The sequence below is a fragment of the Podarcis tiliguerta genome (genome assembly GCF_965153285.1).
Source record: "Podarcis tiliguerta genome assembly, chromosome: 10".
Classification (NCBI taxonomy): domain Eukaryota; kingdom Metazoa; phylum Chordata; class Lepidosauria; order Squamata; family Lacertidae; genus Podarcis; species Podarcis tiliguerta.
Genome location: NC_139543.1, coordinates 15,794,907 through 15,812,071, shown reverse-complemented (window position 1 = coordinate 15,812,071; position 17,165 = coordinate 15,794,907). Strand labels below are relative to the sequence as shown.

The following is a 17,165-nucleotide window of genomic DNA, read 5'->3' as shown; positions in this document are numbered from 1 at the left end:
TGTTGGTCTTTATTCGATGCTGGAGCGCCATAATGGCTGGATAAGCATGAAGGCCTCAGCCAGTCTTCCTATTCTCCTCACCACTATGCCTAACAACAACAACAACAACAACAACAACAATAATAATAGCTTTTTTTCAGCCAGAACTCACTGAAACTCAGTTCCAGCACCTCTCAGGTAGGTGCCATTGCCATTATAATATAACAAGGGAGATGTTCGTGGTGAATCCACTCTGGGTGGCTTCCAGCAAATCAAAACACAGTAAGACACCAAACATTAAAAACTTCCATATACAGGGCTGCCTTCAGATGTCTTCTAAAGGTTATATAGTTACTCATCTCTTTGACATGTGATGGGAGGGTGTTCCACAGAGTGGTTGCCACTACCGAGAAGGCCCCTCTGCCTGGTTCCCTGTAACTTCACTTCTCGTAGTGAGGGAACGACCAGAAGGCCCTCGGAGCTGGAACTCAGTGTCTGGGTTGAGCGATGGAGGTGGCAACGCTTCTTCAGGGCCAAACTCCAGGCAGTGTCAGAAACTGTATGCGTAGCACCTTTTTGGCATGCACAATTCCTCGTCCATCTAGGCCCAGGGGTAGTCAACACACCATCAATGCCCTTCAAATGCTGTTGGACTCCAACTTCTGTCAGCTCCAGCCGGTATGGCTAATTATCAAGGGATAATGGGCACTGGAATGTACCATCTAGAGAGAACTGTGTTGGCTACCACTGATCCAGACATATGTGTAAGGAAGATCTTACTTCGTCTGAGACATAAGGCTGGCATCTTGCACACAGACTCCATTGATTCCAATTGGATTTAAATAGTGTATTAGTTTTATCAAATAAACAGCCAAACTGTGTTTAGCTCTGCCACCTACAACTGCATATATAAGACCAAGAGCTAACCTAGACGAAACATGAATTGTGTAAATGCAATTGATGTGCACAGTTTTTAACGTTTAGAGAGCAGGGCAGGGTGTGGAGACTGACCAAGGTTCCATGAAAGCTTGGCTGCCACTTATTGAGTGGTCATGTACGCTGTTTCATGAACAACAACCCTCTGTTTGAAGGGCTCTTCAAGTACCATAATAACAGAGAGCAGAGGCCTTGAAGTTGCCCGTCAACATTCAGCACCTGAACAGCAGATAGGTTCACTGCAACACAGTCTTCCCCACTATACTGAGATGTATTGTATTTCTATTCAAATTATAAAGTAATTATTTCTAAATCCGCACATAAATCATTATGCAAACTTTATACAAATCGGTGTCCTCTTTTTTTGGTAATGTGTGGGTGATCATCCTAATGCACATGGAAGCTTCCCTTCTAGAATGATGAGCAAGGAATGATTTTGATTGGGATCACAGCTTTGCATTACTGATTCATCCCCCATGGCTATTTTTGATGTCAAAACCAGTGCTTTTCTTTGAGAAAAAGGGTGCCAGCACTCACCATGAAATTGTTACAGCAAGTGCCACGCTTGTAATCACACACACACACAACCACCCACTCCGTATACAGTGGTACCTCGGGTTACATACGCTTCAGATTACATACGCTTCAGGTTACAGACTCCGCTAATCCAGAAACAGTACTTCAGGTTAAGAACTTTGCTTCAGGATGAGAACAGAAATCGTGCTCTGGCGGTGCGGCAGCAGCAGGAGTCCCCATTAGCTAAAGTGGTGCTTCAGGTTAAGAACAGTTTCAGGTTAAGAACGGACCTCCGGAACGAATTAAGTACTTAACCTGAGGTACAACTATACTGAGTACCCTTCATTTCCCCCAAAAAATGGCACAGGGAGGAAGGGGTTAAGCTACTTTTTTAGTAAGAGTAGACAGATGCGATGTAACATGTAGTTTGACCCTGAGTGGAGATGTGAATCCAGCTCTCTCTGATCCAAGTCCAAAACTCTTATCTGGTGACTTGCATCTGCCCCTCTCTCTCATTATAAACTTGCAGGAAGAATTGGGGGGGGGGGGATATTGTTTGCCCAGGCATTGAATGGTGGAAAGATACTGTTCCTGGTAACCTTGAAATTATTAGCTGTGAGGATCTGTGTTTGAAAGATATTTTAAGTTGTTTGAAAGATGTTTGAACTTTTGTTTTAAATATGATTTTAGATGTTTAAAATTGTTTTTTAAAATGCTTTTATTCTATTCTTGTTTTATCACTTTGATGTTGGCCACACTGGGCTCCTTTGGGAGGAAGGGTGGGGGTATTAATTAATGAATTAATTCTACCATGCTCCACCAGCCGCCCAGTGTAAGGTATCGAGCTCTGCCAATGCAAACATGAAGGAAGTGGACAGAGATCAATAATCAATCCTCCCTCCATAATAACGAGTTGATTTTTAACTAGAAAGCTGCTTATTATTAACTTTTCTCCAATGGGTCTTCTCTTCTTTGCCTCTCCCGCCCCAGTTCTTCAGGGGCATCATTTCGGTACATGGGATATCTTCTCCCTTCATGTGTGGAAGGTTCCTCCACTCTGACGGGCAAGCAACTTCTTTGCACAATCGGTTTAATGTAAAGACAGAGTGTATCCGAGCATGAGCAGTGGGTACAACCTAAAGCAAGTCAAAACAAAACGAAAACAGCACATGCAACTCCCCCCCCCCCCAACTTTTCAGTTTCCTGTTCTGGCAACTGACCGGGAAGACAAACAACTTTACAAGCAGGTCCCTTGTGTGTGATAGCCAAAGCATGTGCATTAGCAAAGCCTCTTGTCCTCTTAACAATTAGCGGCTTGATTTAGAGTTTATGCAGCTTGAAAGACTGTGTATGCACATCCACCGACAGAAGCTGGTTGGATACAGTTAATCCCTTTGTTGACTTTGCACTGTTTACTGGAACAAGCATGGCGGGAAGAGTCAGTGTGTCATGAAGGCATGACTGGTGGTAAAGCTGGTCTAGATAAGCTGGTCAACTCCTGACCACACAAGCAATCCCATAGAGCTGAAGATTTCTCTTCTAGATGCCAATAATACAATTAAGCTTGTCCTTAAAATTCAATCTCCGACTGCAGTCCTGAAAACAAGCAGTACTTACTTATTGGGGAAGAGTGGTGATGTTGTAAACAAAGTCTGCCCTTTCCCCCCCCTTTTGGGGTATCCAAGAGCCCGTATAGAGTCTTTACTTGGGTTCCCTATTGGTAGGAGAAAATAGCAGAGGCCAACCAGAGAATATTGAGAAGCAAAGCAGCTAGTAAGCCTGATCTTTATTAAAGCTGTCGCAACAGGGTGCTCCCCTCTCACACAGAAGAGGAGGACCCAGAGCAAAGGTTCACCTACCCTTATATAGACATTTTAAATTCACTGCCCTGGAGCTCATGACCACCCCTCCATACATCATACATACATCACAGAAGAAGTGTAACCCAAGACCACCCCCCATAAACATCATACCTACATCACAGAAAAGGTGGTCTACAACAGAAATTTGAATGTTGTTTTCCCCCTGTCTGCCAGGTTATCTGATAATGCCTTATCTGATTGCCTTTCCTGGTAGTCTGGCCATTCCTTTGAGGTGGTGATTTTCCAATTCCTGAGACAATGGGAAGGCTCCCTCACCCCCTCCCTCCTTGCAGAGAAAACATTTGGTCAGTTTGGGAGTCAAAATGGTTTCAGGTCGGTCTTCCTGTGCTGATCTATGTACGTGCTTGGTTGGTACATTTACGAACATTTATTATATACAAGACCTTAAATTTTATTATTATAGTGCTGGGGAATGATCTAGATGAGGCACCAAGGGCCGAACAGGGCAAGATGTTAATTTTATGGATGCAATTAGTATATATTAAGTACATATAATTTTTATTTGCTTTTAGTATACATTTTAACCAGTGCTTTTTTCTGGGGGTACTCAGGCGTATGCCGTACCAGCACCTTTTTTCTAGAAGAAAAGCACTGGGGATTTTTTTGTTTTTTTGTTTTTGAGGAATGGAAGCCTTTTTTGTTTATTTTAAGAAATACAATAGCATGAAGAATCCATGAGCAGGTTTCACACTATGAGAATCAGAAAGAACTAAAGATGATTGCATTATGACAATGTTAAAAAAGAGGAAAGACAGGGTCCAGCAAAATGAGGGATAAGAAAAACAGTGTATGTAATAAAAAATATTTTAAAAAATTAATAATAATAAATATTATATAAAAAAAGAAAAACACTGTACTTCGAGAAAGTTCTTTATCAGATTCCAGTTCACATCAGTAAGACGATGATGCCTCCCCCAAATAGGTGCGATTCTTCAAACTTGCTGTATTATTATTTATAATAAACTGTTTCCTTACAAAAATATAATTCTCACCCTGATAATATGCTATATAATGAGAGGGGGGTCTTGTCATGTGGGCAGCCCAGGACCTCCATATACACTGCCCAGGCTTGCGCCCCGGAGAGATCACTATGTAGTTTGATTTCATCCCTGCAAGTGCACTCCATTGTCTCTTGAGACAGACAACAACATTAGAATTTTGAAATATCAGAACAGAGTTACATGAACTTGACAGTTGAAACAGACTTTTTACCGCTGATCTGTAAATGGTGCATCATATTAGTACTGGGATTTTGTATGTGTTTAAAAAACAGTCGTGTTGTTGATCTTTTATGCGAGGATAATACAGTGGTGCCCCGCAATACGAATGCCTCGCAAGATGGAAAACCCGCTAGACGAAAGGGTTTTCCGTTTTGGAGGTGCTTCGCAAAACGAATTTGCTATGGGCTTGCTTCGCAAGACGAAAATGTCTTGCGATTCCTGGGTTTTTTTCCCCCTCCCCCCCTTTTTCCCAAGCCCCTAAACTGCTTAACAGCTGTTCGCTAAGCCGCTTAACAGCTGATCGCTAAGCCGCTTAACAGCTGATCTAAGCTGTTTATCAGCTGATCTAAGCCGCTAATAGCCTTTTAGCAGCTAATCCGCTAATCCCTTAAGCCTTTAATAGCCGCTAATAGCCTTTTAGCAGCTAATCCGCTAATCCCTTAAGCCTTTAATAGCCGCTAATAGCCGCTAAACCGCTAATAGCGCTAATCCGCTAATGGGCTTGCTTTGCAAGACGAAAAAAACCGCAAGACGAAGAGACTCGCGGAACGGATTCTTTTCGTCTTGCGAGGCACCACTGTATTGTTACAAAAGTTGGGTGCCACCAACTTCCAGTGGGGTTCCACATACTCACACAAGGTCTCATTTCCTTTGGAGAATTGAGACGCAGCGGAGACTGTCATAGCTTTAAGAAATATGGTTTTGTTATGGAAATTACGGAGGGGGCACATCTTTAAAGTTAAATGTTACAAATATTAGGCCTGAATGTATCCTTTCAACTTGACAGCTCAGGGAAGTTACCTAGCTTTAAAAACAATATAAAATCAACTCCTTTGCCAGTTTCCTCCATTCCAAAGCTATTTTCCCCTTGCAAGGGACTCCAGGAAGTTCCCAGAGCTGACAATTGCCGAGCTGATTGTTGGCCAAGGAAAGCCTAATCCCATCACCAAACTTGCCAAGGGGCCAGACATGCAAAGGAAGTTCTATTGTACTTTGGGTGGTGGGACTTCAGAGGTGTTTGGCTATGTTAATCTCATACCTGAGTCTTGCCCTGCCATGTCTGCTTATGCTAATCTTGTACTAGTGTAAACTAGTGTAACCCCTGTCTACCCCTCCCCTTTTGTGACATGTCAGTGATGTAGCAATGATGTAGCAATGATGCTGTACAAACTGTATTCTGGGATATGGTGGGAAAGTTTTAAAAGTTTTTGTCACCCCATCCTCTGGGTTCAAAATTTTTCTTTGAACCTGTTGTGCAATAAACTTTGGTCTACAGCTATTTGCTCCGGTTGGTGGCTGGACTCCTTATTTATTCCAAAGGGACCCGCGGGCTCTGCCCGACGAGTTGGGTGACTTAGCAGCCTCACACCTAGATTTTTCCATAACAGTTTATTCACCTATTTATACCTTCAGTCTGCATGGAGGGAGCCCAGATCTTACAGCATAATCATTTCAAGAGGGGCTTGTACCCCACAGTAGTGCAGCCCTGGAGTCTCCCAGCCAGCCTGCAGCCAGCCTGCCCAAGATGGAGCCCAATCTTTCTTCTTCCCCCTCCTTCCCAGAACACCCTGTTAAAAACACTCTCTTCCTGTCACCACACACCTAGTTACCCTGGCAACCTTCCAAACCCCTAGTTTCTGTTCACACCCGAGGGCAAAGGGGGTGATAGTTCTCTTGCATTGCCAATGGCTCTCAGTGGCTCTGTATTGTCTCTTAATGGCCCTAGCTTGGCCAGGTCATTCCTCTTCAGGAATTCCTCTGCAGCTTGAATTTCTCCCTTCACGTCCCAAATAATCAAAATCCTACCATTTATTCATTTCAAATCTATAGCATCATAGATACTCTCTGTATACGTTTTTCATCTCTTTATTGTGCAGCTAGGCTAATGGCTGATGTGGGATCACAAGGCAAAATATATTTATCTCTGTGGAAATCTGGTTAGCGCCTCAAGAAGCCATAGCGGAGAGATGGCGGAACAGTAGTCTTGTATTTTCCCCCAGCATTCCTTTTCACTCCCTCGGCCTGTCAGCTCTTTTATCTGTTTTGTTTTCTTCCTTCCCATTGATGTCTGGGTTGTAAAAAGCTTTCCCTTTGAGATTAGATTATAGATCCAAAACGGCCATGGGACTTGTGAGTTCAGGAAATTGTGACTTGAGGAACTCTCCCTTCTCGTTGGAGGGCTGGGGATATGTTCTCCTCCTGGAGGAGTGTCCCGTTCCTAGAGGAGGAGGGCGAATCAAAAGGGGCCCATTTGCTTTCCCATCTGTGGAAAGGAAGTCTGACTTGGCATTCCTCCACAGAGTCCCTGGCACTGCTAATGTTTCCCAGAAAAGTGGGTGGGTGTTGCTGCTGCTTTGGAAACAGGCTGGAGCTGGCTCGAGACTGCACAATCTATGCCTATGTTGTACGTATTTTTTAAGAACAAAAAAGGAAACTGAGACAGATGGGAAGCTATTTGGTTGTTGCTTTTTGGACCTTGGATGTGAATATTATATTCACCAAAAGTGGAGGGGACAGGTCTCTCCATGCCCACCATTGATAAGTATATACCAGTTTACGGGAGCTCATTAAAAGCAAATCAACGGTTCTTTTGCAAAAATAAGCAGGCGGATTAGTTCAAAGTTCATTGTAGCAAACCCACAATGTCTGTAAGTGCAAGAGAGAATGTAGTGTGTGTATGTCCCCCCCAAACTCTGGGCTTCTGCTATTGCTTGATCTGTAAACACAACTGTACTAGAAGCCATGGATTCCAAATCCAGGTGTGTAGATAGGAAATGGCTCCTAGGCTAACACACCCACAAAACAATACGAGATACAGTACACGCCAGAGCACCATTCTTTATCCAGCGAGGGTGTGGCTTGGGCTGCTGTCTTTTGAAAACAGTAGGCCTTTTGCATATGCTCCTTCAGTCAGAGGAAAAAGAGGCCCAGCAAACGCATAATATGGTGATCCTATCTTAATCCTAAACATTTGCATAGTGATTTCGAGCGTTCAAAAGATCATATGCATTATGTACTTGTAACCGTTACATCAACTCCGTAATATAAGTTCAGAATTTCTGTTCTCCATTTTGCAGATGTGGAGGCTGAGGCTGAGAGAAAATGGTTAATAAATTTGGTAGCATTTGCGGTGCCACAAGAATCTTCATTGTTTTCTCTTGCCTGGTTTCATGGTAGAAGCAAGGTTCAAACCAGGAACTTCTCTTAGCCACTTTGTGAACTGCTGGCTATCAGTTGATGCAGATTTTAATGTATGATGTGTTGTTATTGTTGTTGTTATTGTGTTTCTGTATATTATGTTGGAAGCCACCCAGAGTGGCTGAGGCAACACAGTCAGACGGGTTGGGTACAAATTATTATTATTATTATTTTGCTGTTGTTGTTTAGTCGTTTACTCGTGTCTGACTCCTTGTGACCCCATGGACCAGAGCACGCCAGGCACTACTGTCTTCCACTGTCGTCCATTATTATTATTATTATTATTATTATCCAATTTAATCTATATTTCCAAGATAGCCCTGTAAAATGGAGACAACTTCTGGAGATGTTCTTCCTTCACCTGCAAATGCCATTACCTTCAAAGCCCACTCAAGGCATTTACTAAAGATACATTCTGGTACTCAGACTTAATGAGCTCTGGCATAAATTGAGGGTGGATATTTGGGGAAAACCAAATAGTCAGCATCTAATAGACATAGCAAATCTGCTGATGGGCAGCATTCTGCAGTCAGTAAGTTTCTCTGTGTGCCAGTTGGCAAATACATCGAGGAAATAATTTGAAGGATATCATTGCGTGCTCTTTGCTTTATGTTCTCTTCATATTGCTAATTTTGTAAAAGCAGGTAGATAAAATGGAAAAAGTTATCCGTCGGTTAATGTCATGGTTTGCCAAGTATGTCATTAATGTTGGCCAAACTCTCCTCGTGTCTGGGTGTACGTATTTGATTCCCAAAGCAACGTTTGCTAGAATGGCTCCAACATTTCCCCAGCTATTCCAAAGCATTGACAAACATGCCAATTCAATTTCCTTACAGAAACCTGCCAATGGTATTTATAGCTGAGTGTATTTTCAGACAAGTTGGCCGCTGCTGAATAATTTAACAAAGAATTAGCTAAAACCAAATGCCTGAAAGATATCCTCAGCCATCCTCATGGCTGGAGACAATTCACCTTCTCATTTATGACGTGGTATATTCATTATCAGTTTCTCATTTCTTCTCCTCTGCCCTGTGACGTTGATGTTTTGAATCCTCCAAAACATGAATGGGGCACGAAACCTAAATACGTGAAGGAGGGAGAGCCATTGAACATAGTGGGACTTAATTCTGAGGAAATCTGTTGAGGATGATGCAGTAAAACTGTGCGGTATCATTCACTGCCTGATAAAACTTTCAGGTCAGATACAGAGTGCATCTCTGGAATCCATGTTTAAAACATTCCTTATGTATCTAAGAAGTGACAACCTTGTAATAATTGAGCTAATTTTCATATGAGAACAATACAAGTGGACCTTGGGGCGGCGTTGAGGTTTCCAAGTAGACATCTGTAAGGAAAGGCGAGGTCAGCATGGTGCTGTTGGAATCAAAATACCGACCGGCTATGTAAACAAATCTGAGGGCACACGTCAGAAGTATATTGAAATGTCATAATGACGCAAGACAGTGTATTGGAAAGTGTGTCTGCAATAAGGGCGATGATGATGCTTTTGCGCAGACCTGTTTTGCTTTATCAGTTGAATGATCTCAGATCACTTTGTGCCTTGCGCAGTAGGTCATTGATTACGAAAGCACAGGTCCTCTTAAACCGGTTTAGGGTATGGTTACCAGATGTCCCCGTTTCCTGGGGACAGACCCCGGATTTACAAATCTGTCCCCTGACAAAATCCGTCCCTGGAATGTCCCCGGATTTCATTTAATGTCCCCAGATTTATATTTTAAGTGTTGTAGATTTATTAGTAGGGGTTGAATGTTGCATGATTGGTTCAACGGCACAAGACACATCATATGGGGACCAGCCGGCCAACTGCCCATCGGCGCTCCGGGGCCAGGAAAACCCCGGAGCCAACACAGGGAGAAGGAAGAGAGGAGAAGGAGAAGGAAGAGAGAGAAAGAGGAAGGAGAAAAAAGAGGGGAGCCCTGGCCGTGCCACTGCCGCCACTGAGGAGGAGAGGTAGGAGAGCATCGGGCGGGCAAGGACATGTGGCCGAGCCCAGGCCCAACCCAAGCCTACTCCATGGTGGCTAGTGTTCCAAGAGAGCAGGCCAGGGCCCAGAGGAAGGCTGCGTGACAGAGGAGACCACAGAAGAGAAGATATTACTCCTTTAAAGAAAGAAAAAATAACATTTTTTAGTAACTTTTTTTCTCTTTTCAAAAAAAAAGAAGTTTCCCCGGATTCTTTGAAAAAAATCTGGTAACCTTAGTTTAGGGTCTGTGATGCCTCAACAAGCCCATAGCTCTGATCAAGAGAACTCTACTGCCAATGCAAATGGCTAATGCTTGGGATGGTTATGTGTTACCTACAGTCATCCAGCACTGGGCATGAGCAGTAGGGTCTCTCTGCACCACCTGAGCATTACTTAGGAAGGTGATGAGTGCTATTAGAGCCAACAAGGTTCATTGTCTGTTTGGATGGTGGAAGAGAAGAAGGTGTGATATATATTTTTAACATTTGTAAAGGTAAAGGACCCCTGACAGTTAAGTCCAGTCGCGAATGACTCTGGGGTTGCGGCGCTCATCTCGCTTTACTGGCCGAGGGAGCAGATGTTTGTCTGCAGACAGTTTTTCCGGGTCATGTGGCAGCATGACTAAGCCGCTTCTGGCAAAACCAGAGCAGCCCACGGAAACACCGTTTACCTTCCCACCGGAGCCGTACCTATTTATCTACTTGCACTGGTATGCTTTTGAACTGCTAGGTTGGCAGGGGCTGGAACAGAGCAACGGGAGCTCACTCCATTGCGGGGCTTTGAACTGCCAACCTTCCGATCGGCAAGCCCAAGAGGCTCAGTGGTTTAGACCACAGTGCCACCAGCATCCTCTTTTTAACATTTATTTAGCATAATTTGAATACCACTTAATTGTTTAAAAGGGGGAAAATGGCTTAAGCGGTTTACAGAAAAAATATAAAACATGCATTAAAATTATCCGTAAAAAGTCAGACATGAAAAACAAGTAGACCTAAAAAAAAAAAATACATCAAAATATAAATAGTATCAGCAATTAAAAATATACATTATATAAAAGAATATTAAAATGCATGTCAGCTTTACATATCTGGGTATGCTTGCCTAAACATGAAGGTTTTAAGCAGTTATTGAAAACAGCACAGCGAAGGTGTCTACCTAATGTCAATGGGCCGGGAGTTCCGGAGTGGAGGCAATGGCATCTAATTAAATACTGTGGAGAATATACTTTTAATCTGCCACCTAATATTTAGAAGAATGTGCACCCACTGATAGTCCCTGGCAGACACCCCATATCATCACCTCCTCCACCTGGTTGCCATTTACCTCACCTCGGAAGCAAGACGGTTCTGAAACAGGGGTAGCAAATAATAATAATAATAATTTATGATTTACACCCGCCCATCTGGCTGGGTTTCCCCAACCACTCTGGGTGGCTCCTGACAGAATATTTAAATATTTCAGATGTCTTCTAAGGGTCAGATAGTTGTTTATTTCCTTGACATCTGATGGGAGGGCTTTCCACAGGGTGGGCACCACTACTGAGAAGGCCCTCTGCCTGGTTCCCTGTAACCATCACTTCTCACAGTGAGGGAACTGCCAGAAAGCCCTCGGAGCTGGACCTCAGTGTCGGGGCTGAACAATGGGGGTGGAGACGCTCCTTCAGGTATACTGGGCCAAGGCCGTTTAGGGCTTTAAAGGTCAGAACCAACATTTTGAATTGTGCTCAGAAACGTGTTGGGAGCCAATGTAGGTATTTCAGGACTGGTGTTATATGTAATGGATCACAGCAATCAAGACCGGCTTTTACCAAGACATGCATAACTTTTGCACGTCTGTCTTTGCTTAGGAGAAGTTGCATCTGGCACACCAAGCTAAGCTGTTGAACGGCACTTTGTGCCATGGAAGCCGCTTGGGCCTCAACAATAATGGCCAAATCTATAACAGAATCCCCAGGCTACAATCTTGATGCATTAGAAGAAAGTGCAGTTATATCCGGAACAGATGGAACGCCACCATTACCTACCAACAGTATCTGTCGTGTGTGAACATAAATTAGGTTGATAACTAAATAAATGCAAAGGAACACTGTTCTCATCAGAACACTACAACTTAATGATCTGTTAAATGGGGACTACAATGACTTGCCACGTTAAAGAGAATGATTAATCAAAGAACATCTGTGCACGTTACAGCATTTCCTCAACATGCAAACTACATTCACGTAACATAGTCCTGCAAGATGGCCAACTGTTTTGTCTGAGCACCATCCAGCCAAGGTTAAGTTCAGGTCTCAGTGCAACAAGTCTGTGCACTTGACACCTGAAAAATTATCCAGTGGAAACCATCCACGTACAGAAGCAAGGCTGAAAAACTCTGTATCTGGAACGGATATAATACGTTGATGCAATAAACACATGAACTGCAGTACTGTGAATTTGTTTCCCAGGAAAAGACTATCTTGTGGTGTATAACAATGCACAACTTTCTTCACGAAAGCGAAATGGGTCGCCTCCTAAAACAGGAAACCACCAAATGTGCAACACATGTGCTTGCAAACAATCTTTCAAGTACCCGGGTTACGATTTGCTTGCTTCTTTCAGTTCCAAAAGCATTTGTCTTCACCATGCACCAAGCAACACTGAAAATTGCTACTTACAAGGGCTGGGGAGAGAGCACAACTAGCTTCTTAGATTCATATGCATCTTCCTTTGTAGAAGACGAGTTAGAAGCAGCTAACCTTTGGCTGTTAAGCAAGGGATACAAACCCTGGGTACATCTTCACTTCAGCTGCCTTCAACATGAATATCAACTGTCTGTTCACCAATGGTTCCTCATCACCCTGGAAAAAAGTGACAAGTATAGTTTCCGGATCAAGAGAAGTAATAATCCTGTTCTATTCTGCCTTGGTATGACCACACCTAGAGTACTGTGTCCAGTCCTGGGCACCACAATGAGGAGTATATAGACAAGTTGAAACATGTGTAGAGGAGGGTCTGGAAATCAAGCCTTATGAAGAATGGTTGAAGGAGCTGGGTAAGTTTAGCCTGGTAGACTGAAAGAAAATGTGATGGCCATCTTCTAACATCTGAAAGGCTGTCCAATGGAAGATGGAGGAGCCTTGTTTTCTCCAGCTCCAGAAACTAGGACCAGAACCAATGGATTCAAGTTGCAAGGAGATTCCGACTAATCATAAGGAACAGAATTGTGGGCACTAGTTTGTTAAGGGTTTCTGGGAATTGTAACTACATTGCCCAGAATTCTTAGAATGACAGAATGCACTTTATAGGTATATTGTTGACGCAGTCGTGCTGATCTTCTATAATTGGGACTGCACACACTCATTCAAATAAGTCACTGAGGATTCATTGGCTTCCCTGGAAAACTACTATCCAATACTCTTTCAGCAGAAACTTTGTTCACACAGGCATTATCAGATTCAAAATATTTGGCTATTTGATGCACAGAACATGGAGACGAAAACCACCCAGCTGGGTAAATTCAGAATGTTCAGAAGAGGGGCATAGCAATATGATGTGTCCTTCTCCACTCAATCACTGCCAAGGAGGAAACACTGGTGGCCTTTGGTCTCCCATATTTATAATTCATTTGTTTCTACAGACTACAATTTGACCTCAGACTCGCATAAATTAAAGGTGGCTGTTCAGGTTTTGCTTGAAGCTATTCTAGACAAAACACAGTTCTACCTGGGGGAGAAACTTTGAACCTCGCATTGACAGCACTGGCTTTGTTATCCACAATTATGGCAAGGCACCATAAAACAAGACAGTGGAAAATATTGGCATAATTAATTTGGAAATGTTCTCTGGGGTGTTGTGTTCATTAGTATTCCAAGCCATTTTAATCCCCTCTAGAGGAAAATATGTAAACAGCAATAGTTGCTGCTGAAAACCAAGGTGCCTGCAAAAAAGGTTATGACTTTAGGGAAGTCACTAGGAAACCAGAATTGATGGGCCTCAACTCTGCTTTTACGTGGCATTGACAATCCGAACAGCTAGGGGGTGCTTTTTTTTCCTGGTATATTATTTAATTCTAGTATTATTATTTAAATTTCTATACCTCCCTTCATCCAAGGATCACAGGGCGGTTTACAATAAAAAACATAAAAATGCATGACATAGTAAGAAACAAAAACATTACCCTCTCCCAGTTAAAGGCCATAGATTTAATTAATTAGCCAAAGGCAATGATGGGTGCTAGCTCATAGACTATATGTCTTCATGATTATGGAATTAAGAACAGGTTAGGGGGCTGGTGCTATGTGTGTCATCATCCCCATCCCGATTTTCCTGAAGGACAATTCAATTTGCAGAACAGGGCTGGGGGACCTCCAGATGTTGTCAAAGACTCCAGCTCCCATCAGCCCCAGCCAGTGGGGCCAATGGTAACAGATGATGGGTGTTACAGGATAGTATGAAACTCTCAGCATTGTGAGTTTGAGCGCTACGTTGGGCAAAGATTCCTGCACCGCAGGGAAACCAAAATGCTTGTTTACAAAGCTATTGTACTACCAACCTTACTGTATGCTTATGAAACATGGACCACTTATAAATGGCATCTCCAACTCCTCGAAAGATTCCATCCACGGTGTCTCCGGAAAATTTTACACTCACTTGGGAAGACAGGCGAACTAATGCCAGTGTTCTAGAAAAAGCAAAGATCATCAGTGTAGAAGCAATGATTCTTCAACATCAACTTAGTTGAACTGGTCATGTTGTTCAGATCCCTGATTATCATCTTCCAAAGCAACTACTCTATTCCAAACTTAAAAATGGAAAGTGTAATGCTGGTGGTCAACAAAAGAGGTTTAAAGACTCTCTCAAGGCAAATCTTAAAAAAAATGTACTGGGAAACACTGACCTGCAAGTGCTCCAATTGGAGAACAGCCTTCACCAAAGGTGCCATGGGCTTTGAAGACGCTCGAACTCAGGACAAAAGAGAGAAATGCGCTAAGAGGAAGGCACGCTTGGCAAATCCTCACCGTGATCAACTCCCGGAAACCAATGTCCCCACTGTGGAAGGACGTGTGGATCCAGAACTGGCCTCCACAGTCACTTACAGACTCACTGTTAAAACAGTGTTTATGGAAGACAATCTTACTTGGCTACGAGGGATCACCAAAGAAGAAGAAGGAACTATATGACCTGGCTGCAGGGCCAGATTTAGGTTTGATGAGGCCCTAAGCTACTGAAGGTAATGGGCCCTTTATATGTCCAGCTGTCCTTTGTCCATAGCTGTCAACTTTTCCCTTTTCTTGCAAAGAATCCTATTCAAAATAAGGGAATTTCCCTTAAAAAAGGGAAATGTTGACAGCTATGCCTTTGTCAACAACAAATTGTTGCTGTTTTTTGTGTTGAATATATGTTATGTGGTAACTTATGGACCTAATAGGTATCTAAAGCCATTTGCACATAACAAAATATGTATTTTATCAAAGTAATTGTTGAAAAGTCCATGCAGAATGCAAAGTCCATGCAGAATGTAGGCACCCTATACAGTAGTACCTCAGGTTACATACGCTTCAGTTTACAGATTCCGCTAACCCAGAAATAGTGCTTCAGATTAAGAATTTGGCTTCAGGTTAAGAACAGAAATCAGGCTCCGGCGGCGCGGCGGCATTAGGAGGCTCCATTAGCTAAAGTGGTCTTCAGGTTAAGAACAGTTTCAGGTTAAGAACGGACCTCCGGAATGAATTAAGTACTTAACCTGAGGTACCACTGTATATAAAAATAAGCAAACCAGTGGTATTTTAGGGAGCAGGCTAGCAAGCGGGGCCCATTACTTGCCTCATAGGAGCCTACGCAACACAAAACACTGTTGCTGTATGTAGGTTTTATTTTATTTGCTTTTCATCTTCTATTTTGGAAATGTACATCCATTTTTTTCCCTTTAATTTTTTTTTGGGGGGGGGGGCCAAGAGAGTGGGTCCCTAAGCTATAGCTTGTTTAGCTTACGCGTAAATTCGGCACTGTATATGACCCTGGGGTCCCTTCCAAGAGGTTCCAGTCGCAGCACTACCTGGCGGTCCACCTGGGGCTTCCTGGCCTAAGGCGCGCCAGCACATCTACTTTAATGGCCGGAGTTCCCTTCCACCAACCTTTAGTTACAATGCTAGGGGCCGCAGCTCGTTCTGATCAGCCGGGAGCCCCCTTTTCGAGGGGAGATCCCGCCCCTCGGCTCGTTCTCCCTTTCCCTCGACTTCATTCATCCTGTCCCTCCTCCTCCTCCCTTTTCCCCTCCCCCTAACCGCCTCCTCCCTGCCGGCGGTGGCTTCCTGGCTGGCTGGCTAGCTGGCTCTGCAACTTCCAGCTGGAGCTGCCTGGCTGGGTCTCCGCCTCTGCCTCTGCCGCTGCTGCCGGCGCTACTGCCGGCTGGGGGGAAAATGTCCGAGCGAGGCGGCTTCTACAAGCAGGAGCTGAACAAGACGGTGTGGGAGGTGCCCCAGCGCTACCAGCACCTGACCCCGGTGGGCTCGGGGGCGTACGGCTCCGTATGGTAGGTGGAGGCTGCTCCGGAAAGGGGGGCTGCTTTGCTGCGCATAAGCAGCAGCAGCAGAAGGTGTGCGGTGAGCCCCGGGCAAAAAGGCTCCGCTCCAGCCGTGCAAAAGGTTTTTTCCCTCGCCGGAGCTGCGGGAAGCAAACAATGCCAGCGAGCAGCTGGGCGCTGGAGCCGCTAGGCCTGCCTGGTGCATGGAGAGCCAGCGCGCACAATGGGTGCGCCCATAGACAAGGCGTCCCCGGGATCTGCATGCGTCCAGGGTTTTGTGTTTTGCTTTTTTTGCGGGGGGGGCGACACCTGCGCGGATTGTACGCACAGGCAGGTTCTACGCAGCTGCCCTAGTTAAGCCCCCCCCCCCGGATGTATGGGCGAAAGCCAGCCACCCTAGGCTTGTATACCCACCGGGTAGGTGGGTGCAGAGACCACCTGGGATGTTAGGTACACGTACGGGAAGGTACGCTGGGAGGCAGGTGCGATCCCGCCCCTGGTAGCTGCTTGGTTCGAAAGCAGGTGCACAGGTGATGGATTGACATGTGTGCCTTAGTAGGCCAGGCGAAGGGGGTGGACGTTGGGTGTGCATACAGGGAAATGTGCATATGCAATGTACAAACCGATCATATTTCACCCAGGATAATAATTTTGGGGTAGAGAACAAGAGATTCAAGGTGGGTTAGGTGCTCTGAACAGGAGCGCGTCCATAGGTGTACACACACACACACACACAAACACAAACACCTATAAAGAATAGTAAGAAAATGCTTCTTTTTTGTCTTGCGTTTTGTGTGTGCAGAGCCTGAGTGTGTATTTGCGGTCAGCTGCGTGCAAGGTGCATAGTATAACAATAGGTAGGACCCCTCCCCATGGAGTGCATGTGTGCATTGACCTATAGCCCTGTGCTGTGTGTCACGGGTGGGGGTGGGCTGTGCTCATTTT

The 17,165-nt window shown here is 44.3% G+C and overlaps 1 protein-coding gene across 2 annotated transcripts in view; it reads left to right on the top strand.

The window, feature by feature from the left end:
• Nucleotides 1-7,756: 7,756 nt before the first annotated feature.
• The window catches only part of MAPK11 (mitogen-activated protein kinase 11), a 56,743-nt gene continuing 47,334 nt past the window's right edge, over nt 7,757-17,165 (top strand). The window contains exon 1 of one of the 2 annotated variants that reach the window (XM_083400013.1): nt 7,757-7,785. In XM_083400013.1, coding sequence (XP_083256139.1) covers nt 7,772-7,785 — 14 coding nt within the window. In that variant the 5' untranslated portion in view covers nt 7,757-7,771. Of the gene's footprint in view, nt 7,786-15,983; nt 16,230-17,165 lie in introns of those variants that run through there. The other variant, XM_083400012.1, reaches the window with a different exon arrangement.